This window comes from Trachemys scripta, chromosome 8, assembly GCF_013100865.1.
Source record: "Trachemys scripta elegans isolate TJP31775 chromosome 8, CAS_Tse_1.0, whole genome shotgun sequence".
NCBI classification, from domain to species: Eukaryota; Metazoa; Chordata; order Testudines; family Emydidae; genus Trachemys; species Trachemys scripta.
The window spans coordinates 80,269,344-80,293,931 of NC_048305.1; the positions used below are offsets into that span (position 1 = coordinate 80,269,344).

The 24,588-nt window shown below is 45.5% G+C and overlaps 1 protein-coding gene across 2 annotated transcripts in view; it reads left to right on the top strand.

The window, feature by feature from the left end:
* LPAR3 (lysophosphatidic acid receptor 3) overlaps nucleotides 1-23,524 on the top strand; it is a 38,271-nt gene extending 14,747 nt beyond the window's left edge. For both annotated transcript variants that reach the window (XM_034780036.1, XM_034780037.1), the window contains exons 2-3: nucleotides 2,691-3,447; nucleotides 21,786-23,524. In XM_034780036.1, the coding sequence (XP_034635927.1) occupies nucleotides 2,712-3,447; nucleotides 21,786-22,117 (1,068 nt within the window). In that variant the 5' untranslated portion in view covers nucleotides 2,691-2,711 and the 3' untranslated portion in view covers nucleotides 22,118-23,524. The remainder of the gene's footprint in view (nucleotides 1-2,690; nucleotides 3,448-21,785) is intronic.
* Nucleotides 23,525-24,588: the final 1,064 nt, after the last annotated feature.

The window sequence follows — 24,588 nt, forward strand, 5'->3', positions numbered from 1 at the left end:
TTCCGACGACTGGGCACGCAGCGCGCGCACACCTAATTGGAATCGATGTGAGCAACATATCTCTAAGAACAACAGTTATGAGAAGATGAGTAACTGTTCTTTCTTAGGCCAACATTGGCCCTTAACTTAAATAACTCCCGTCCCTCCCCAGTATTTATCCCTCTGATGTATTTATAGAGAGCAATCATATCTTCCTTAAGTCTTTGTTTTGTTAGGCTAAGCAAGCAAAGGTCTGTGAGTCTCCTCTCATAAGGGAGGCTCTCCATTCCTCTGTTCATCCTAGTAAGCCTCCTCTGCACCTGTTCCAGTTTGAATTAATCTTTCTTAAATATGGGAGACCAGAATGGCACACAGTATTCCAGATGAGATCTCTCCAGTGCCTTGTATAATGGAAATACCACTTCCCTATCCCTACTGGAAATACCTCACCTGATGCATCCTAAGAGTGCATTAACTTTTTTCATAACTATGAGCATCATGTTGGTGACTCATAGTCATCCTGTGATTGACCAATACACCCAGGTCTTTCTCCTTCTCTGTTGCTTCCAACTGATACATTCCCAGCGTATAGCATAAATTCTTGTTGTTAGACCCTAGGTCGGGGTGGACAAACATTTGGCCTGAGGGCCACATCTGGGTATTTAATTTGTATGGTGGGCCCTGAATGTTCACAAAATTGGGGGTTGGGATGCGGGAGGGTGTGAGGGCTCTGGTTGGAGGTGCGGGCTCTGGGATGGGGCCAGAGATGACGGGTTTGGAGTGCAGGAGGGGGCTGCGGGCTTGGGGTGGAGCAGAGGGGTTTGGAGTATGGGAGGGGGCTCTGGGCTGAGGGGTATGGGCTCCGGACTGGGGGTGCGGATTCCAGGGTGGGGCTGGAAATGAGGGGTTCAGGATGGGTGCAGGAGAGGGCTGAGGGTGGGGGTTGGGATGCAGAGGAGGGGCCCTGGGCTGGGGCACGGGGTTGGGTTGGGGGGGTGAGGGCTCCGGCTGGGGTTGCGGGCTCTGGGATGGGGCTGGGGATGAGGCGTTTTGGGTGCAGAAGGGTGCTCTGGGCTGGGACCGAGGGGTTCAGAGGATGGGAGGGGGATCAGGGCTGGGGCAGGTGGTTGGGGCATGGGAGGAGGTCAGGGGTGTGCAGGCTTCGGGTGTGCTTATCTCAGACAACTCCCAGAAGCAGTGGCATGCCCCTCCTCTGGCTCCTACGCAGAGGTGTGGCCAGGCGGCTCTGTGCACACGCTGCCCCTACAGCTCCCATTGGCCGCGGTTCCTGGCCAACAGGAGCTGCAGAGCTGGCAGTTGGGGCGGGGGCAGCATGTGGAGCTCCCTGGCTGCCCCAACACGTAGGAGCTGGAGGGGGAACACGCTGGCTGCTTCTCGGGAGCTGTGCGGAGCCTTGGCACGTGCAGAGCGGGGCAAGACCCCATAGGCCATAGTTTGCCCACCCCTGCCCTAGGTGCATGACCTTACACTTTGCACTATTAAATTTCATCCCGTTTCCCTTATTCTAGTTTTCAAGGTCATCCAAATCTTATGAAATTCCACTCCTCCTCTGTATTGGCAAGACCTTCTAACTCTGTGTCCTCTGAATTTTACTAGCACACTCCCACTTTTTGTGCCAAGATTATTGAAAGTCAGTACCATCTGATGGCTGTTGAATCTTCTGCATTAAATACGTTGTATCTCAATATAGTTCCTCATGAACACATCACAATAACACTATCCTGGCTGATGTTGATAGTCAACCCAGACAGGTCAAAGTGAGAAGTAATAGGGAGAATGAACTATCCCTCTCGTCATCTTTAGTAGCGATCTGTCCAAAACAGTGTTGACACAGTGTATGAAAGCTCATGCCACTGCTGCTACCTATGCTTCACCTTCCTTGTGGATGAATAGGAGACTTTATTCTACAGGGCTATCAATCCAGAACCCATGGCCAACACTTCACTTTTATTTTCACAAACTCCTCCACCAGTTTTCTATCCTCTGCACCCTTTGGACCTAGTTATTCTAAAATGTAATATAATATATTTTCACTTTTAAATCCATTCATTTAAACTAATTTACTACTGATAGGAGTTATGTGCATGCATTGAGAATATATGCCTTAAATAGTGTATATTTACATATTATATCTATTAACATGCTTCAGAAACAGGAAAATACTTCACAAATAAAAGTTTTATGTTGCTAGGTTAGTAAACTGGAAAAGATGTGGGATTTCTGTGTTTTGCTGTTTTAGCTGGGTATTGGGAGAAATGATGGGCTTGTGGTTCAAACATAGGACTGGGAGTAAGATGATCAGGGTTCTGTTTTTGGCTCTCCACATATTTTCAAGCAAATCACTAAAACTCTGAGCTTCAGCTTCATCATCTGCAAAAGCGTTAACTAGTTAATGTTTAAGTCCCTGATTCAGCAAAGCACTTTAGCACTTGCTTAACTTTAAGTTTCTGCTCAAGTCCCATTTGACATCAAGATCAAGTTAAGCATATGATTAATTTTTTTTAATTGGGCCCTAATCAGAGAGACTATATTAGAGCAGTTTTTCCTTCAGGCAGCATTTCTTTTTGCACTAGTTCTACCTGATGTGAAAATTATTCTCTGGGAACCTTTACACTCAAAGTATTTGCAGCACAGTGCTTCAAGCAAAGACAAGGTATGAAATCTAATTCATGTTTTTTTTCTCCCCCTAGGATGTAAGGCCCTGATCCAGGATGAACGAATGCCACTATGATAAACGTATGGACTTTTTTTATAACATGAGCAACACTGACACAGTAGATGAGTGGTCAGGGACAAACCTTGTTATTGTTTTATGTTTTGGGACCTTCTTCTGCCTGTTTATTTTTATTTCAAATTCACTGGTCATAGCAGCTGTGGTCAAAAACAAAAGATTTCATTTCCCCTTCTACTATCTGCTAGCCAATCTAGCTGCTGCAGACTTTTTTGCTGGCATTGCCTATGTATACTTGATGTTCAACACTGGCCCTGTGTCCAAAACGCTAACTGTTAACCGATGGTTTTTGCGTCAGGGGCTTCTGGACACCAGCCTGACAGCTTCTCTGGCTAATTTATTTGTGATAGCTGTTGAGCGACACATGTCAGTAGTGCGGATGAGGGTTCACAGTAACCTCACAAAGAAAAGAGTCACTTTTTTAATTTTATTGATCTGGGCCATTGCTATTTTTATGGGGGCTGTGCCTACTTTGGGTTGGAACTGCCTTTGCAATATCTCAACCTGTTCTTCCCTGGCTCCTATTTATAGCAGAAGTTATCTGATATTCTGGACTGTCTCCAATCTAGTTGTTTTCTTCATTATGGTGGTGGTTTACCTAAGAATCTACATGTACGTCCAGAGGAAAACTAATGTCTTATCTCCACACACTAGTGGATCCATCAGCCGTAGGAGGACACCAATGAAGCTTATGAAGACAGTCATGACCGTCTTAGGTAAGACAATATTGAAAATTATGTATAAGAATCTACGTGCCTGTCAAAAATAACTTAAAATCTCTTGGATATTGACATGCCAGTGCTTGCTTGCCCACTTAGGCGATAGAAGATGTCACACCATGAAAAATTATGAAGCATAGGGTCAATCAAGTTGTAGACCAAATATCTCCTCATCTGGTAGCTGGTTAGACAGTTTGGTTGTAGGCAGAATGCTACAAAATGTATGTGTGGTTTTTTTTTTCTGTAGTCTTAAAAAAAAAATTCAGAAAGGTCTCTGGAAGGAGGTGGTTTGACAAAATTCATAGCAACGTTACCAGCGCATTTGTCTGGATTAAAATAATAAAAACTGGGAGTTGCAAAGGAGTCTAAGGGAGTTAGGTGCCTAAATCACATTGAATTTGAAAATCCCAGCCAGAGAGTAAGTTTTGTGGGTATTTAACCTGTAGGTGTAGGATTTGACCAATGAAACTCTAAAATTGCTTGAGACCTGCCTATCTCACTGTGCCATATTGCTATAGCTATAGCCCACAGACGTGTTTCAACTGGAACTTCCCTCCATATCAGAGAGAGAGCTGTCAATGTGGGGTGCTCAACCTTGGATTAATTTCCCCACTGTTAATCTGTAAAAGTTTAGTTTTGCTGACTTTCCGGACACACAGGATGGCCCATCTTCTTGCCCAAGCTTTTGGAGAAGGGGAGTTGTGATAAGGTCTCGTGCTGGAGTGTATGTTGAGGGGATGTTTGCTGATTGGTTGTTCCCTTTTTGGGAAAGCTGTTGAGTTTTATGCTGTATTTTAATGATACTGTTAGTCATCTAGAGCCCTGGATGGGCACTTTATTTAGATAATGAAAGTTTGCAACATTGAACAGGGCACCAAATATTACAATACTCCTATTATGGGTGTATTGTTCTATTGTCTGTAACTCTGAAATGGTCTGGAACTCTGAATAAGACGTTACAGACTTCAGCCACGGAGAAGTTGGGGCTGCGGGACTCGGGGGGGGGGGGGGGGGGGCTACTGATCCTAGGGGCTGCCAGGGAGAACCGGAGCTTGGCACTTTAAACCTGCGGGAGAGCGCTGGGGCTTCAGCCCTGCGGCTCCACTCCCAGCTTCTGCCCCATGTGGGGCACCAGGGATTGGGGCTTCAGCCCTGTGGCTCCTCTCCTGGTTTCAACTGGGTGCGGGGCTTGGGGCTTCAGTTACGGAGAGAGCGCTGTGGCTGAAACCAGTGCTCCCCTTATAGCTAAAGCCCCAAGCCACGGCACCCCCCATCGGGCTGAAGCCGGGAACAGAGCCACAGAGCTGAAGCTCTGAGCCCCAGTGCTGCCCCCCAGTCTAAACCCCTGAGCCCTGGTACTCCTGAGGGTCAGAAGACCTGAGCTGTCCTTCTGCCAGGACCCCTGGACCCCTCCCACCCTCTGGCTGCAGCCCGAACCCCCCCATGGCTGAAGCCCTGAGGCAATACAGTATTTGCTTTTTTATTTTTTTGGTGGTTGCACTGCTGTCTGATTTGAGGACTTCTGGTTTCACAGGGTGTCTGGTTAAGGTGATTTTAGCCTCTGCTGCAGGGGCTTTCACCCCCTACATCTGCCTGTCCACCCTCCCACCTGGCCCCACATTTGCCCAGTTCCCACACCAGTTCTTCTCCTGAAGCTTGTGAGGGTCTTCACCACCCCCCTGGGGTGTGATGGGGGTGCTGCACCACCTTCTCCCCCTTCCCAAGCTGGGTGTTGTGGGGAGGGAGGAACAGAGCTGACTGACTCACTGTTCACAGGGAGGGAGGATGGAGCAGGGCTTCCCTGAGCTGCTCATCTCTTTCTGCTTCCCCTTCCCCTCCTGTGAGACTGGTGTCTCCCTTCTTCTATCCCAGAACTCCATTCAGTTCTTGAGCGGTAGGAGAGGAGAACTCTGCATACCTCCAACAGTAGTCCTCATTGGTTGCTCATCCCCAGGCAAGTGGTGAAGGCAGCCAATCAGAGTGGGTTCCTCCCCCTAGGCAGGGTTGAAATTCACAGGAGTGCTGGAGCTGCTGGCATCCTGGCGAGACGACTCCAGCTCTAGCTGGACACATGGAGAAATCAGGAGAGTTGGCGACACTGCATCCACTTGGCCACAAGGGACTGACAGAGGGTGCCGGTATTATCAGCACCCCCCATCCCACCAATGTACCTGGACCCTGTTCCATTTCTGGGGATGAGAAAAAGAGACTCTGCCCATTGGGATCTCTGCCTCTGTAATTTCACTGTTCAGGGGCCAAACAGCTTCAGTGGTGATGGTGCTTTCGCAGTGTAATTAGGAAGTGGTAGGAGAAGCTGCATATGGAGGGAGTGAAGGATTTGGGGGCATTGTAGGGAGCCAGTTGCAGTTCTTGGAGTCAGGGCTGCCCATCCCATTGCAGTCTGAGCTACACAGGTGCTGTACTGAGGTGATCTTGTACCCAGTGGAGGATACAGCTCAGCGCTCCTGCCTCTAATGCAACCCTTTTTCCATTGGGGAAGGAAGATTGCAATTGGTGCAGGCGGTGGAATCACTTTCTGCAGCTTTCCACTGGCTGAGATTGCCAGTTATCTCCTTACACAATGCAAAGTGGCCTTCGCAGAGTGGGGAATCCAGTCTAAGATCTCTAACTCATTTCAAATACTCCACTAACCCCATCAATTTTTAATAACTTTTAGTTCCTACAGAGTGGGGCCAGATTTTATCTAGTGACCCTGAAACAAAAAGCCTCAGAATTTCATTATGAATCCCCTGTATCATCCAGTTTCTGTGTCACTTAATCAACAATTGTTTTTTCTAAAATGATATTGAAAATATCCATTCTGTTTTAATAGCTCAGTCATCTTCTATTCACCAGTAATTAAATCATAACCAGCTGAGAAGAAGCTGTCCGTTAAAGCCAGATAAATTCAAATCAGAAATAAGGCACACATTTTTAACAGTGAGGGTGATTAACCGTTAGAAGAAACTATGGAGGGAAGTGGTAGATTCTTTATCTTCTTGAAGACTTCAGATTCAGACTGGATGCCTCCTGGAAGATATGCTTTAGTCAAATGAAAGTTATGGGGATCAATGCAGGAGTAACTGGAGGAAATTCTGTGGTCTGTATTATATAGGAGGTCAGAGTAGGTGATCTAATGGTCTCTTCTAGACTTAAAAATCTATGAATAACCCTTTCCGTTTCTTTGGGGCTGACTTAGTAAAGACTTTGTCCAGCTCTGATGCCATAAAAGACAGCACAGGAACATTTGGTTTTGAGGCTTGAGGGGCATGGGAGGTGGTTCCATGATTCTGCAGTGGCTGTAGCAGTGCAAAAGCCAGATTTATGTTTTGTTTAACTGGACTCCTCAGTTTTCAAATATAAATCTGCTCCCAGGATTTTAAAAGTTGCAGATACAAGCTTTGCAGTAAGTGCTTAAGAATGCTAAGGAAAACAAGATGACCCTGAGCATCCTGCTTTAGCAACTGGTAGAGATATATCTTATCTGTCCGACAATGACTAGCTTCTTTCATAACCATCCTGCACATATAATGATATTTAGTGCATTTGTCTTGTAGCAGCTATTAAGAAGGAATAGCTTTGTTGTAAAGAAGACAGTTTCTGTCTGTACTATATAATTTTCAGATAGCAATGCTATGGAGGAGGCATGTGTCTCCAGCACAAGAAGTTTACAAACTAAGAACAGTTATCTTTCTTAGGCTGTGCCCAAGGGCATTGTTTACAGAGTCTGGCAGTCTGATTTGCGCTAGAATCTCTGGTCCTAGTGGAAGCACAAGTGGGAGGTTGTAGTGTTAAAGGACCATTTTGTGGTAAATATCATGGATTATGCATATATGGAATTATACCTAAATAACACCTGATTTTCAGATCTACCACTAGTCCTTCAAGGGAATTTCTAGAATACAGTGCTTTTGTCATCTGTGGCAAATATTTTATTGCTCCAAACCTGTTGTTAAAATTAATTCATCCCTTCCTAGTTTAGGTTAATCAGTAATTAATACACTGTTGCCATCCTAATAATGTGTTGATGATTTGTGTTTGAGCTTTGAAAAATCATAACACTGGGCTATAAATGGCGTGGCGACAAAGCTTTCAACCTCTTAATGTTATGCACACACATAGTAACTCTTCAGAGGGAGATCTTTTTCACCAGAAACTACTCAGCATCTGCTCACAGTCACTTTTAATATATTTTCCCCACTTACTCAGATGGGTAACATCAGTTTAAAAAAATACAAGAGGTTTAAATGAACTGAACCACTGGTTTGGAAGGGAGTGGGGAAAACTGCATTGTTGTCTCAGTGACAACAGGTCTAAACTGGTCTGTGCTGCTTTTTTTCCGGCCTGCGAGAGATCGCATGCGACACGAAGGTATTGCGTTTAGCTTTAAACTCCCTGTGTTGCAAGCAGCTGTCTCCTTTTATTGTCATCTCCTTGGCTGGGTAGAAAACTGCATCACTGTAAGCTGCAGATACAAACTGCTGTCCTTTCTAGGGATAGGCATGCAGATGGGGGTATCCAGCCTTTAAGATAAATAGAGGGGAAGAATTTAGATATTTGAGAATGAATGACTGCAAAATAAAGAATCCTCTGATTCCACCCTTATGCCCTGCAGCTCACTTTATCTGTTTAATGTTTAACCAAAAATCAAGCAATATTTATCTATAAAACCATGTCAGATTAGAAAAGAAGTTAAGATTTAAATGTTTAACTTCCCTTGTATCCATCTGAAAATTCCTGAACCATTGTAATCTTTTGTCATCCTTGTAATCCAACTCTTCTCTATACATGTTGGGGTAAAAACCATCAGGAATGCTTCTTCTTTCTTTACACACTGAACTCCTAAAGTAACACCCTAACACTCTGATCCAGCACTAAGAACCACAAGGGTGTAGGGATCACACTGTGCAGCTCACAGTACCTGCAGGAGTCACTTGGCTACTGATTTGTCTTGGCATTTTTAGGCAAATTCACCTGGTAATCATGGCGAAAATGACAAAATAATATTGAGCACTTCTGTGTACAGCACCTTCCATCAAACAACATCAAAGTGCTTAAGGCTTGGTCTACGCTAAACCCCCAAATCAAACTAAGGTACGCAACTTCAGCTACGTGAATAACGTAGCTGAAGTTCGAAGTACCTTAGTTCGAACTTACCTCGGTCCACACGCGGCAGGCAGGCTCCCCCGTCGACTCCGCGGTACTCCTCTCGCCGAGCTGGAGTACCGCAGTCGACGGCGAGCACTTCCGGGTCCAGACAAGACGCGATAAGTCGAACCCAGAAGTTCGATTGCCAGCCGCCGAACTAGCGGCTGGGTATAGACGTACCCTTAGAAACTCTAAGTAAGCTTAACAACACCGGCTTTGTCAGGACGCGCATGGACTAGTGGTTAAAGCAAAGAATAATGTCTTATTGATGTGAAAGTTCATGTTTTTTGAAAGACTCACTCGTTCATTGTTTGACCATTTTTTCCTCTGTTACTTTCCCATGTCTCTTTCACGTTACATGATGTTGGGAGAGATGGTGTGAAATGCTGGATCCAATCCTGCTTCGATGAAAGTCCATGGGACTGTTTTTGAGGGAGCAGCGTGAAGTCTTTTCTCTCTTGTTCTCTGTGGGACGTTTATGAAATGAAGCTCAACTTAGAAAACCCTCCCATTTGGAAGGAGAAAATTGCCATTGCAAGATTCTCAAACATGTGCCAAACATGATCTTGACTAGATGCTTAATTGTGCAGTAGACTGTAAATAAGTGCTGCTTTTAAAAAACACTCCTCATAAGCAATTCTCCAAACCTTTCTGCCCAAGCCATAGTTGCACATTTCATTCTGGGAAGCCACACATAAATAAACACGCACTAAAAAGGCTTGTCATTTATATTAATATTCTCTTGACATCACAAAAACAAAATACATCAGTGTGTGCTTAATCCTGAAATTATGACTCTTAGGTTTTGATGCTTCCTGTCTGCTGTGTAGTACACAGCAAAAAATATAGGGCCAGATTCTTCATAGCTCAGACTGATTGTTTGGTACAAGACTTGGGAGAAGGGGCACAGTTGCCCTCCCACCACCAGTCCTCAGCTGGCATTGGGCAGGGGTCCCGGTACAGATTACTGCCAAAGGAGATCATAATTTGAAGTGGATAGGGGACTGGCCTGGGACTCAGGAGATCTAGGTTCAATAACTGTCTCTACCACATGCTTCCTGTGCGACACTGGGTAAATCACTTCATCTACCCGGTACCTCAATTCCACCTCCATAGTGTTAACAAACCTCGGGGGTTTTATGAGGATAAAAATCCATTAACGGTTGTGAGATGCTCATATACTGTGGTGACAACCTTATAAAATAGGTAGACATGTGCACCCTGTAGGATCAGGCCCAAGGCCTAGAAAAAAGGGACATATAAAATGTGTTTAAATTTCTGTTTTTTGTGTCAGGGTGAATCCCATTGATTGTTTTAGCATCTCACCTTTTCTTTAAAACACACAGCAAATTGTACTGCACAGTGAAACACTCCTTCACATCAGCAATTAACAAATAACTTCATAAGTTAAAATTTTATGGACTCGCTTGGAAATAATTTTTTAGGATGCTTTCAAATGTGCACTCTCTGGAATGGGAAAAGCACCAGCCACTTTGTTTCTAGCCAGGGCCGGCTCCAGCTTTTTTGCTGCCCCAAGCGGCGAAGCAGGGGGGCGGAAGAAAGCCGATCGGCGGCACTTCGGCGGCGGCTCAGTCGTGTCACTTCATTCTTCGGTGGCAATTCGTTGGTGGGTCTTTCGCTCCCTCTCTTCCTTTTCGGCGGCACTTCGGTGGCAGCTCAAAGAGGAAGAGAGGGACCCACCGCCGAAGACCCGGACGTGCCGTGCCTTTCCATTGGCTGCCCCAAGCTTCCTTCGCTGGTGCTTGGAGCCGGCCCTATTTCTAGCACAAAAAAGCATTGGGGTGGGGGAGGGAAGGCAGTGAGTATATGGCCTTAATTTTCTGTAGCTAAGATCACACATAAGATATGGTCCTACTGCTGTCCGTTTGAACTGTAACGATGACACAACGGTGGATCATATTTGTCTGATCCAGCACAGACTATTCCTGAAATTTCAGAAAGACTACACAATAATTGTAAAGAGTCATTCACAGTTTGCTTCACTAATCACTTAAGTAAAACAGATCCTGCTCCCATTGAAATAGAAAGCAACTTGGACATTAACCATTGGGTGCACCATCAGCCCCAACTGATGTCATAGGAAATATACATCAGCATGTTGTAGCGAGCATATCATACTGCATGGTGAAACACCCCTTCAAATCAGCAATTAAAATTTTAGTTCACAACAAATAGCTTTTTAAGCTATCTTGGAAAGAATTTTTTAGGATGCTCTAAAACAGGGGTCGGCAACGTTTGGCACGCGGCTCGCCAGGGTAAGCACCCTGGCGGGCCGGGCCAGTTTATTTACCTGCTGACGCAGCAGGTTCAGCCGATCGCGGCCCCCACTGGCCGCGGTTCGCCGTCCCGGGCCAATGGGGGTGGCGGGAAGCCGCGGCCAGCACATCGCTCGCCCGCGCCGCTTCTCACTGCCCCCATTGGCCCAGGACGGCGAACCGTGGTCAGTGGAGGGCCGCGATCGGCCGAACCTGACGCGTCAGCAGGTAAATAAACTGGCCCGGCCCGCCAGGGTGCTTACCCTGGCGAGCCGCGTGCCAAACGTTGCCGACCCCTGCTCTAAAACATGCAGTCATGACCAGGCAGGCTATTTTTTAAATGTGCTATGCAAAAAGTATTGGAAACTAAATCACTAACTTCTTTCCTGTTTTTTTTTTTCAGGTGCAAAATAATCTACCAAACTAATAGTTTAAATATTGCTATTTTGTACATTGTGGAACCAACATGTCACCGTGCTTAGTGCTGATTTTAGCCCAGGGGAGTTATTTTTAATGCCATGTGATTAAATCCTTGAAGATATTCTGAAATAGAAAGAGTGCCTGACACAGCCTTAACTAGAAGTGGTTCGAGCAAGCACTGTGTATAATAATTACATTATATGTATCATCTCCATAAAACTAATTGTTCTGGCTAAGGCTCTACTGCATGTCTTTGCATTCTTTACAGAGTGTTGCATTACCTCACAAAAACAGATAATTCCTAGCATGCTACGTTTTGTGTTTGCTGGTACAAATTACTTGAACTAGATGGAGTATAATGGCTTGGTCCAGCTCCGCCTGAAGCCAATGGCAGAACTGCCATTGATTTGAGTGTGAGCAGGATCAAAGCTCTAAGTCAAGATTGTTTGGCAAAATAAGGAGAGTGGATTTCTTATTAATTAAGGACTCTTCTGCTGGAGAAACTTCAGGCATATTTGACTTAGATCTAATAAACCCCTCTTAACTTTCATGTTTTCTGATTTCTTTGCTTATTCTGCTTGCCATTTACAAAGCTGCTTGTGTTTTTAAACACTGATTTCCACTCACAGGCCCCCTGCTCTCTTCGACCCCTCAGTGAAACCATAGTGCTGCACGTGTGACATCACAGTGCTGCTAGCTGTGATATCTCAGACACGCTTTCCTGCAGGAAGAAGCATAATAAGCAGCTGTTAGTATCAGCTGGGAGGCTGCGGTGAAATCCTGCTGGTCAGCTCAGCTCTTCTGCATAGAAGAGTACCAGAGAGCAGAAGATATGCAGAGGGAAGATGGCTTGTGGTCATGTTACTCCTGAGGACATTCTGTGCCAAAAAATTAAAAATTCTGTGCACACTACACCTCTACCCCGATATAATGCTGTCCTTGGGAGCCAAAAAATCTTACCGCGTTATAGGTGAAACCGCGTTATATCGAACTTGCTTTGATCCACTGGAGTGCGCAGCCCCAGCCCCTCGGAGCGCTGCTTTACCGCATTATATCCGAATTCATGTTATATTAGGTCGTATTATATCGGGGTAGAGGTGTATTTTTAAATTCTGCAAATTTTATTTGTCAAAATAACACTGCATAATCACACCAGTTTCAATTATTTTGGTAATTTATTTCAAAATACCTGTCAGCAAGTATGTCTGTAACAATATAGACACACAAAAAATGTCCCCCAGGAGTGGAGAGTTAAAGACAACCCAGAGTAAAGAGTTACGACAACCCAGTTCCTGTTTCTCTGCCCTCTCCCCAAGTCCTGCTGGGGGGGCCAGACACCCACAATCTCTCCACCCCCCCCCCCCCGCGCCCCCATGCAGGGCCCCCCCAGCTAATACACCCAACCCCCCCCCCCCCCTTAGCCCAGGGATCCAGAGGAAGAAACAGCCTGATGCTCGGTCCCAAGCTTGCATGGAGTTTCCCATGCACCATCCTCTCCTTCCCTCAGGGTGTGCTGGGAAATGCAGCTGTCAGGAACCCTTTAGCTCCCTCCCTCTCCCCCCAGCAGTATTTTCTATGTGTGAGCTGGGCTCTGCTGGGTCATTTCTGTGGGGGAAAGGAATTCTGCATGCACAATGTTAATTTCTGCAAAATTCTGCATTGCGCAGTGGCGCAGAATTGCCCCGGGAGTAACAATGTCATGTGTGCCATTGGCACTCTGGTCTACCTCTCCTGCCTCGGTCTCAGTTCTCTGCTTCCCCTTCTCTGGGCTGTGGAATAAGGCGGCCTCTGCTGTCCTTTTTGTGTTGAGTTATGTGGGATGGATTCTTTAGTGTAAACTAGAATAGGTTGGGCTTTGAACTGGCTGTGTGGCTGCTGGATCCACAGTAGTCTGAACAGCAGGCCCTTCTCCCTCAAGGCATCAAACTGCCCCCTTCCAAAACCCTCCCACCCGGTTTCCTTCCTGTCCCGTTGCTCCCACTACTCAGCACTCTTTTCCCGCAGCCCCCACTCTGACACTGGCCATCAGCACTTGTCCCTATCCTATGGTGAAAATCCCTCTCCCTGCTTATGGGAAAAGAGCTTCCCTCCACATCCCAGTTCCTGCTCCTCTCCCAGCTCAGTTAGACACCTAATCTGTACTCCTACTTCAGCGCAGGCTGGTGTCCCTCAGCTTGACCAAATCCCACAGGCAGATGGACGTGGGCAGACAGACTTGTCCTTTAAAGACAGGACTGTTGGGCTACATTCACATCTTCCACACAGGCAGACACTCCATGTAGGCAACTCCAGTTCTTTTCTCCAGCGAGCAGTTTCACTCTGCAGCTCAGATCGGTGCCTGGGACCTGGCCAGGAGGGTGATTGCACCCTCTATGTGTAAATCAATAGCAGGACATGGCTCTTGTTTTTCATTTAAGAGGAAACAATATTTTTTCAGGCCTTGTGAAGAGTTTGTATTTTTATGACATTTGATTATAGCTGCTCACTGTTTAATGGTTAATTTAAAGATTCATTTTTCATCTGAGTCACATATTGTACGACTGTTTTCTGTGTGTGTGTGTGTGTTTGGGTTTCATGTGAGAGCCCAGATTTGTAAAGCTTCAAGGCACTAGATTTTTTTTTTTTTTTTTTTTTTTTTTTTTGCAATTGACCCTATCTCTTGTGAAAGAGGAATAATACTGGGTATAATTTGAGTTGACCAGGACTGGCTCCAGCTTTTTTGCCACCCCAAGCGGCAAAAAAAAATAAAATAAAAACCCCAATTGATCTACCGCCGAAGTGCCGCCAAAGAGGAAGACCGTGAGTGAAGGATCCGCCGCCGAATTGCCACAAAAGACAGAAGCGGGCCGATTGAGCTGCCGCCGAAGTGCCGCCGCCGCTGCCCCGGATGTGCCGCCCCAACAACGAACGGAGTGCCTCCTCTTTCTATTGGCCGCCCCAGGCACCTGCTTCCTTCGCTGGTGCCTGGAGCCGGCCCTGGAGGTGACTGAGGCCAGTCTGTTCAGTGGTGATGTACGGTACAGGGAGTTTGATAGGAGCAGCTGACATGATTCCATCTCAGACCTACCGAGCTTTGAAAAGTGCCTGGTTTATGTAGACTGGAAGATGGAAGGTCTGTGAAAAAGGCTTAATCTCGCACTGATTCATTTTGTGGCATTATCCCAGTTAAACATACATATGTTGAAAGGAAAGGGCATGACTGCCATGCAAGTCTATACATGATTTTCAGTTTGTTCAGGCAAATGCACGCAGTGTTCATCCTAGCTTACCAGTATTTCAGCAGAAACATTCATTGCTTTGAGGTTCAGGGTTTTCAATCGAATACATTTAGAATTTAAATTTATAACTTCTACCATTTTAACCAAAAGTGTACATCTGGTTAAGGCAGTTGTTTAAAAAGCTATCACCTTTTCCTTGCCCTAAACATAGGTCCTGAAAGGCCATGCTAGTATATGGAGAGCTTTATGGCAGGGCACAGCAGAAGCATAAAAAATGCAGATCTTCCAGATGTATAGGAATTCAGTCCAACTGAAGTGATGCAATATACAGGAAACTCACTGTAGGCTTAGTGGAAAAACCCCAAATTGACCTGGTAGCACAATTAATGGCACAATATACAGGAAACTCACTGTAGGCTTAGTGGAAAATCCCCAGATTGACCTGGGAGCACAATTAATGGCACATTGTGACCAGGTTTTTGGCCTGGTCTACACTACCGGGGTAAGTCAACCTAAGATATGCTACTCCAGCTATGTGAATAATGTATCTGGAGTCGATATAGGTTAGGTGGACTTACTGCGGTGTCTACGCTCCTCTGCATCGACGGGAGACACTCTCTCGTCAACTTACCTTAATCTTCTAGTTTTGGTGGAGTTCCAGAGTCAATCGGAGAGCTAGATCCACTAAATCGACCCCACTGCATCGATCACAGCAACGTCGATTCCTGGTAAGTGTAGACATGGCCCTAGTCTTGCATATCCTATGTGAGATGCAGAGCTATTCTTCTAACTCACCCTGCCATCCAGACCAGCTGGCTCTCTTAAGTCCTACTAAAAAGTATGAAAAGCTGAAAGTTTCTCTGAGGCATATTAGACCTTGTGATAAATGAAGCGGGGGGTAGCTCCCTTTTATGGACACCCAACCAGCCAGTTAGCTGTAAAATCCCTCTTGGTAGCTGTTCTCTGCTTGCTTTACCTGTAAAGGGTTAAAAGTCCCCCAGGTAAAGAAAAGGAAGTGGGCACCTGACCAAAAGAGCCAATGGGAAGGCTAGAACTTTAAAAAAGGGGGAAAGAAACTTTCCCTTTCTCTGTTGTGCTCTGGGTTGCAGGGACACGGATCAGCAATGCTATAGGCAAAAATGCTGTGTAAGGTTTGCTGTGTAAGTATTTTCCATACCTAGAAGAAATAATTTGTGTAGGGAATGTTTAGTTAGACACTATCAGGTTTATTTCTTATTTTGGCTTGTGGATCTCCTCTTTGTTAACCCCAGATGCTTTTGTTTGCTTGTAACCTTTAAGCTGAACCCCCAAGAAAGCTATTTTGGGTGCTTAATTTTTGTAATTGTTTCTTTTAAGATCAAGCAAAAAGCCTAAGTTCCAGATGTATTTTTTCCCTTTTTGTTTTTAATAAAATTTACCTTTTTTAAGAACAGGATTGGATTTTTGGTGTCCTAAGAGGTTTGTGCATGTTGTTTGATTAGCTGATAGCCACAGCTAATCTCCTTTGTTTTCTTTCTCAGCTCTTCCCCGGAGGGTGGGTGAAAGGGCTCGAGGGTACCCCACAGGGAGGAATTCCCAAGTGCTCCTTCCTGGGTTCAAGGGTTTTTTTTGCATTTGGTGGTGGAAGTGTTTACCAAGGCAAGGTCAGAGAGAAGCTGTAACCTTGGGAGTTTAATACAATCCTGGAGTGACAAGTATTAATTTTTAAAATCCTTGCGGGCCCCCACCTTCTGCACTTGAAGTGACAGAGTGGGGATTCAGCCTTGGCAGACCTAGAGTGAATAACAAGAGATCCTGCAGGGTGAAAATCTTAGGAACAGACAAATTAATAGGGAGCCACGGCTGCAGTTTAAGTACAGTCTGCCTGAAAGTTTCGTTGCATAAGGTAAAAATAGAGGCAGATCCTAGAAAAGAAACAAGTTTGGACCATAACCCATTGTGTGTGCAATGTTAAGGATAGGGTGTGACACTAACCTTGTTTGTACACATGATTAAATGTATTTTGGTGGCAGCGGATCCAAAGTAAGACAATCCCTTGAAAGAGCTGCCCAGTAATTGTAATGGTGTTCCTGACCGTGTACGGCACTACAGCCTTTATTTCATTAGCTGTGTAAGGCTATATCTACACTATGAGCTAGGGGTGTAATTCCGCTTCTTGCATGCACATGGCTATCATCAAGCTAGTACAAGTATAAACAGCAGTGTGGCTACGGTAGTATGGGCAGCAGCAGCAGAGACACCGGCTTAGGCATGCCAAGTACGAACCTGGCCGAAACTGAGGGGTACGTACTTGGCACAGCTGCTGTAGCTACGCTGCTATTTATACTCCTGCTATGAGAGTTAGCACGAATGTGGGCAGGGTAATCACACCCCTAGCTCACAGTTTAGACCTTGCCTAAATGTCTGGAGTTCCAACTTTCCATTGGGGAAGTGAGGGGATGTTGTACATCACACAGATACTAGAGAAATTTCTGTAAAAGGACGTTTTTTTGATGTCCAGTGGTTGCCATTACACTCTTTACAATGTGGTTTGTGCAAGTAGATGTATTTCCTAGAGTTTGTCATATGTTTAGTCTGCAAAAAATTACTAGCTGACACTTTTTAAAAAACACATTTATACACTAATTTGGGGCCTGCTCCTGCTCCCATTGACGTCAGTGGAAGCAGGATGGGGTCCTGCAGTGTGGTAAAGAATAAATAATGTGGTAAACTGCTTCCCCTTTTTTTAACTTGTATGCAGAGATGGTTCGCACGCTGAACTATTTCTTTGCAAGGAGCTGGAGAGTTGGCAATAAAAAGTTGCACTGAGACCCTAGAGGCCCAGAAATATTCAATGACAGTTGATGTCAATGTAGAGTGTGGTCTCTTCCTAATTTGGGCCTATTCTAATGCCCATTGAAGTGAAAGGGGGCTTTCCATTGACATCAGTGGGCTTTGGGTAAGACTCAGTGCAATAAACCTCTATTTATGCAATGTTCTGGTTCTGAACCATAATCCATGCTGCAAAATTGATTACCAGAATTGCTGTTTTGAGCTACAGCTCTGAACACCCTGCTTAGAGATAACCCTCTCACATCAGAATTCACAAATAACTGCTACTGACCGCTAAATCAAAATTAGCCTATAAAATTGGTATTTTAGGACACAAAAATCCAGACTCAAGCTACAGTAGAGTTAAATGCATCTTTTATGAAAGCTCCAGCCTTTAATCTTTCCATTCCATGGTATGGTCTCCAAAAAGGAATATAAATCTGGTGGGTGAATTTTCTTTCTTTACTTTAGGAAGTGGTTTCTAGTGGAAGGACAGTTTAGGAAGTATTTTGCAGTCTCCTAACAACTATTACAACATTTTTACCTCATGCATGGTTTTTCATAAATTGTAACACTTATTAAAGCTTTCGAATTCATGTCTTTGTTCTTCCTGCCTGCCCTTGAGAGGTGCTGAGCAATCTCAGTTTCCCTTAAAAACAATGGGAGCGATGGCTGCTCATCATTTCTGAAATCAGGCCATGGACTTCTTTGTGTAGCTTGTTGGGAGTGTGTGTGTGTGTGTGTGTGTGTGTGTATTGTATGTACAATGCAGTATTTTGATGTTACTGTTAGAATCATAACTCTTGCATTTCCCAGTTCTTTGATATGAACTGTGCACTATGGCCTCAGTGTTGTTTTCACACAGTGTAACGGGATTGGCACCCACCTCTCTCACGAGTGCCCCATTCTGGTTGGGGGTGTGTGCGTTCTTTAGGTCTGGAGACCCCTTTCGGTGGTTCTCAGGTGGGTTTTCAGTGACTCAGCCCTCTGACTCACACACACACACACACACACTCTATCTGCATGTGAACCAGAACAAACCCCTTCTGGGGTATACAGTCCACCACGGTTTATCTCAGTACCCCTCTGGTGGTGTTTCTCTAGCCCTCTCTGAGCTGAGTCTTTAAGTAGTCCTGGCCCTGGTATGGGGCCATATCCCCAGGGCTTCCTCCCTGGAAACACTATCTTCCTGTGGCCCTTTCCGGGCTCACTCCCTTCTCAGTTAGTAGCCAGCCAAGAGCTCCTTCATTGCTCCCCTGGTCTCTGCTAGCAAACAGTCTTTGGCTCAGTTCTAGCAGCCAGCCAGAAGCCTCTTGCTCCCTGCCAGAAGACTGCCTGTGGTCCTCCTGTTCTTCCAGCCAGGCATGCAGTCCTTTCGTGTCCAGCTCCAAGTAGCAACTAACTACTGCTCTGTTCTGCAGCTCTTTTTAGATGGCCCTCCTAGGCCCTGATTGGCTGCTTTTCCGGCAGCAGGGGGTCAGTACCACCATGTTGCACAATGGACACTTGACAAAATTACCGGACTTAGTGAAAGACATTGGTGGGGAGCAGGAGGGGGCTCTGGGGTGAGGCGGGGGTTGGGCTGTGGGAGGTGGTTGGGGCTCTGGGGTGGGGATGCAGGTTATGGGATGGGGCCAGAAATGAGGGGTTCAGGGTGCAGGAGGGGGCTCCAGGCTGGAGCAGGGGGTTGGAGTGTGGGGGTATGTGAGGGCTCCAGCTAGGGGTGCAGGCTCTGAGGTGAGGCTGGGGATGAGGGGTTTGGGGTGTAGGAGGTTGCTCCGGGCTGGGACCAAGGGGTTGGAGGGCGGGAGGGGGATCAGGGCTGGGGCAGGAGGGTGGGATGCAGGCTCCGTCCAGCACTTACCTCAAGCAGCTCCCGGAAGCAGCAGCATGTTTTGGCTCCTATGCAGAAGCGCGGCCAGGCGGTTCTGCGCACTGCCCTGTCCGCCCCCGCAGCTCCCATTGACTGTGTTTCCCGGCCAATGGGCTGGGAGCTCAGGGGTCAGCGCTCAGGGATGGGGGACAGAGGCAGCGTGCAGAGCCGCCTGGCTGCGCTTCCATCAGCAACACAGGGATGGGAAGCCGCTTGTAGGGACGCTCATCTTGGGCGGCTCCCTGTCCCTGCTGTTGCTGGTGGAGGCGCGTGCGGCCAGGCAGCTCTGCAGGCGCGTGCTGCCTCCATCTTCAGGCACCACCCCCCGCAGTTCCCATTGGCTGCAGTTCCCGGCCAATGGGCTGGGAGTCGTGGCATCAGGGCTGGGGGATGGAGGCAGGTTGCCTGCAGAGCCGCCTGGCCGCGCCTCCGCCAGCAACAGCAGGGACAGGGAGCTGCCCGAGGTGAGTGCCCCCACAGACCTCAAATTTTTTACCATGGACAGTTGTGTCCGTGTATGGATACATTGCTGACTCCTGCCCTGCAGCCACTCTAGCTTGCTTGGAGGACCTCTCTACTGCTCCTTTCCTGGGATGCGTGTGGCAGAACCCTGAGGTGTGCCAGAACTCTGAGGCCTCCAGCAGGGGGCCTTTGGGCTTAGTCCACCCCATCACCCACAGTTTGTATCTAGGAAAACTAGCAGTATTATGAAAATGAAGGTGGCTCCTTTTTAATATCAAAGCTGTTGAATGGATACCAAGACCATCCAGAGAGCATTTCAACAGGGATATGCATAAATGCTAAAAGTGTTCTTATTTGTTTGCTGATTTTTAAAGCCCAAAAAAGGGAAACTATATCTTTATACATAAGCAGAGTTTCCTTACTGTGTCATCCACAAAGTGACTTGTGCAGAGTTGTAATTTTCTATTTTTGCAAGTCAGGCAGCAATTGTGGCTTGTGCTAGGTTAGTATTATGGTACACATGGCTGCTTTTCCCTGGGCTTGAAAGCAAAGAATGACAAGCTGGCAGTGTGCATGTTGGGGTGGAGGGAGATCGCTGGTTTGATGCCACAATCGCTCTGAAGATTCTTCTCTTGCACCTTCTCCTGTGGAAGTGTGATTTTTTCCGCCCCCCCCTGCCCCTTCTGACAAGGATAGCAGTAACATGTAGGGATGTAAATAACTCTTACATCTTAATTTCTCTTTCTCTCCCATTTTCATCCTTCCTGGATGTTTCCACTTTTCTTCTTTTCTCCTCCTTTCTGTGTAATGTCTCCCCCCCTGTACTGGCTTTGCATATTTGTGTAGAGGACGGGTGGCCATTGCATTGGGTGTGGGTGTGTGGTTTCTTCACTCCTCTCTGTCCCATCACTTTGGCTGCCAAGGAGATGCCTGGCATGAGCTCTCTGTCATTCACTTCCTTTTGTTGCCTTTTTCTCTTCAATAAAATAACTCTCATCCTCCCCCCTTTTCTCATATAATTTCCCATTCCCTCTCTTGTCCTTCCTCTCTCTCTCTCTTCCCCCCCCCCCCCCCCCCGCCCACGTGGGATCTAGCTGCATTTCTTCCTCTGCTACTCCTGATTTGTCCTCTTTCTGGTGACCTTTGTCTCCTGGCCAGCCCATTTCTCACCTCCCTTTATATCTTCTGGTTTTTTCCCCTTCCCCCGCTTTAGATCTTAATTCCTCCCCTCACAACCCTCATCTCTCCACTCAACCCCCAGGATCCCTTTCTCAAAATCTCCTCCGTAACTTCCTCTTGGCTCAGTTGCTCCCTGGTCCCTCTACCTCAGTGTGCTGAGCCCTGTGAAGAAGAATAGATAGGGAGATGAGGGAGGTACTTGGCATGCACCTCATCCTGCAGGGAAATATGCCCGTAGCCTTGGCACCCATAGACAAGATCATAGAGTGGGCTGTGAAGAGAGAGGAGAGACAGTTCCCAGTATGGAATGGTGTGGCAGGGTACCAAAAAAGTTCTGGGGTTCAATACTGCTTATACCACAGTGAGCACTGCAGCCTGGGGTAGCTGGGCCATTTTGAACCTGCGCATATTTAAAGTACGTGCTTTCCTATTGGATGAAATTAGCAGCATACTTTGCAAACACAATCAGCTGTAGTCTGTCTAACAGGCAGTAGATTTCCTGTCTCTTTGGGGTGTAGCATGACGGTCTCTTTCCCTCCAGCATACAGAGTAGAGATGCGATTAATAGAGGAGTTCCTTCTACCTGCCAAAGCACCAGTTGCATCAACTCAGTTGTATTGTGCCAAAGAATTCTTTGCTCCATTTGTGTCTTCTAGTCAGAGTGGCCAAATTAGTGTTGTAAGGGCCGTTCACTGCCTGTTGTAAAAGGCAATGGACTCTTAGCATCCCAGTTCATGCTCTCTGTAATCTTTCAAATGCTAAGCTCTTACATTTTAAGTGCTTTCCGGGGAAATTAATAGACGTAATTTTTGTTGTTGTTTTTCCCTGTACAATTTTGTGTGTATTGTTCTTAATGAATCTGATGCTCTTGGAGGGGAAAAAATACGTGTGTGCCAAAGCCAGGATTTATTCAAGTCTGAACCCCTTTTTCTTTTTTTCTTTCTCTAGGTGCATTTGTTGTCTGTTGGACCCCTGGGTTGGTGGTTCTGCTGCTTGATGGTCTGAACTGCACTCATTGTGGGGTTCAGCATGTGAAAAGATGGTTCCTTCTCCTGGCCTTGCTCAACTCTGTCATGAATCCAGTCATTTACTCTTACAAAGATGATGAAATGTCCAACACCATGAGACGGATCATGTGCTGCTCTTCTGATGATAAAAACCAGGAGAGACGATCTTCAAGGATTCCTTCAACAGTGCTCAGCAGGAGCACAGATACTACCGGTCAATATATTGAAGACAGCATTATTCAAGGGACTATCAGTGGCAAAGGAAACTCATGAGCTAACCTGGGATATACTTTTCCTAAGAGATATAGGGTAGGAGGGGAGTGGCTTGTAACAGAAGATCATTGAATATGTTCACTCTGTTCCAAAGCCCAAACTCCTCAGTGTTACGTGAAGTCCTTGTAAATAATTACCCAAAGGGAAAATGCATTGTATTGAAGAAAAAAACTTTCTGTGCTTTTTTTTTTTTTTTTTTTTTTTTAAGTACAAGAGATTGTTTTCCCTATAAGAGGAATAAACTTGTTGAGAGAGACTTTCTATGCATGGAAACAAAATACAAACAATATAATGGAACTCTCCTTGCTAGACACCTGCAGGACACTTTTGGGGCTGGTAGGCCAGAAATGTGCCCTGTTTGCTCCCTCTGTTTACAAAATGTATATACCAATTCATACATACCCCTCTCCCCACTTCAGCACAAATAATTCTATACGCCCTTAAAACAAGTTAATGCCAGCAACTTAGCAGTCAAGGGCAAGTCTATAATAGCAATCCATGGTGTGCATGTGCAACTGCCCCCACCATGGGTTGTTGGCAGAGGTAGAACACTACCAAAAGCACAAGCCACTACTACTTGAGTAGCAGGAGTGATTGCACTAGCTGGAAGTAATAAGTCCTTTTCCCACCTTCTGGGCCAATGGGCAAGATCACATGCACATGTGAATTCTGGACATTATTGGGTGGGAAATGTGGCTGAAAATAGATTTCAGTTTCAAATTTTTACAACAAAAATGCCATAAACAAAGCCTGTTTAATATGAATGAATTTATATTTTTGCTGGGTTTTTTTAATAGCCAGGTGTGTTGGAACGATACAAGCCAGAATATGAATGGATCTCTCATACACTGTATAAAAATCAGACTGGACCACATTTAATCCTCTGATTTAGAGCTGAGGATCTTGGGGGAGAGGCCATGAGACTGCAGACAATGAAGACTTAGATTAAAAATAAGAATTTGTTATTAGTGACTAATCAAATTTAATGTGTGGAATAACTTCCATTCTTTGTGTTTTTAAAAGTGGCTGTATTACCTGTGGATTGTGTTTAGATCAGGGACATATTTAAAGTTCTAGGGCAACTATTTCAGAAATGGTCCCTAATTTTTGCATGTCTCAGTGTTTGGGAGCCCAACTTTTGAAGCCCCTTCGGCCTGAGTTTCAGAAGTACTGAGCCCTGCAATTCCTTTTAAGGTCAACGGAGCTGTGGGCGCTCAGCACTACAGAAAGGCAGGCCCAAAGAATCTTAAGCTGATCAATCAAGATCAGAGTGCCTTTAGAGAACAAACTCAATAGCAGATGATGTAATGTTGAAAGATAATGTAACCTATTAATCATAGAACTGGAAGGGACCTTGAGAGGTCATCTAGTCCAGTCCCTTGCACCCAAGATAGGACTAAGTATTATCTAGACCATCCCTGACAGGTGTTTGTCCAACCTGCTCTTAAAAATCCCCAATGATGGAGATTCCACAAACTCCCTAGGCAATTTATTCCAGTGCTTAACAGTTAGGAAGTTTTTCCTAATGTCCAACCTAAACCTCCCTTGCTGCAATTTAAGCCCATTGCTTCTTGTCCTATTGTCAGAGGTTAAGAAGAACAATTTTTCTCCCTCCTCCTTGTAACAGCCTTTTAGGTACTTGAAAATGGTGATCATGTCCCCTCTGTCTTCTCTTCTCCAAACTAAACAAACCCAATTTTTTAAATCTTCCTTCATAGGTCATGTTTTCTAGACCTTTAATCATTTTTGTTGCTCTTTCTCTAGACTTTCTCCAATTTGGCCACATCTTTCCTGAAATGTAGGGCCCAGAACTGGACATAATATTCCAGTTGAGGCCTAATAAGGCTGGAGTAGAGTGGAAAAATTACTTCTCGTGTCTTACTTACAGTACTCCTGCTAATACATCCCAGAATGATGTTTGCTTTTTTTGCAACAGCATTACACTGTTGACTCATATTTATCTTGTGATCCACTATGACCTCCAGATCCCTTTCCGTAGTACTTCTGTGGTCAGGATGTGGTCAGATTCTGCTTTTGATTCCACCCATGCATTGACATCAGTGGGTTGTATTGGTGGAAGTGAGACTAGAATTTGGATCAGAGGATATAGTAACAGTGCTATGTAAGCTATTAAGGATCTTTATGTTAAATAAGGACCAGATTCCAAAAACCCTGTGTAGTATGAGCAGTTCTTAGTCACTTAGGTAGTCCTATTACTGGGTTGTAGGTGTGGCCCCTAACATTTCAAAGTAAATATTGTATTTATATAATTCGCTAAAAAGGTTTACACTTGTATTTTTGCCATTGTAATGAAAGCTTTTGTGCAAAGACTACTTCTGTGGTTTGGTAGTTGTGAAGGTTTAAAAAGTTTTTGTTTGTTTGTTTGTTTGTTTTTAAGAGGTGATGGCACTATAAAGACATGAGATGCAAATATTAACGCCTATAGACTTACTTTTTACACATGGTTTATA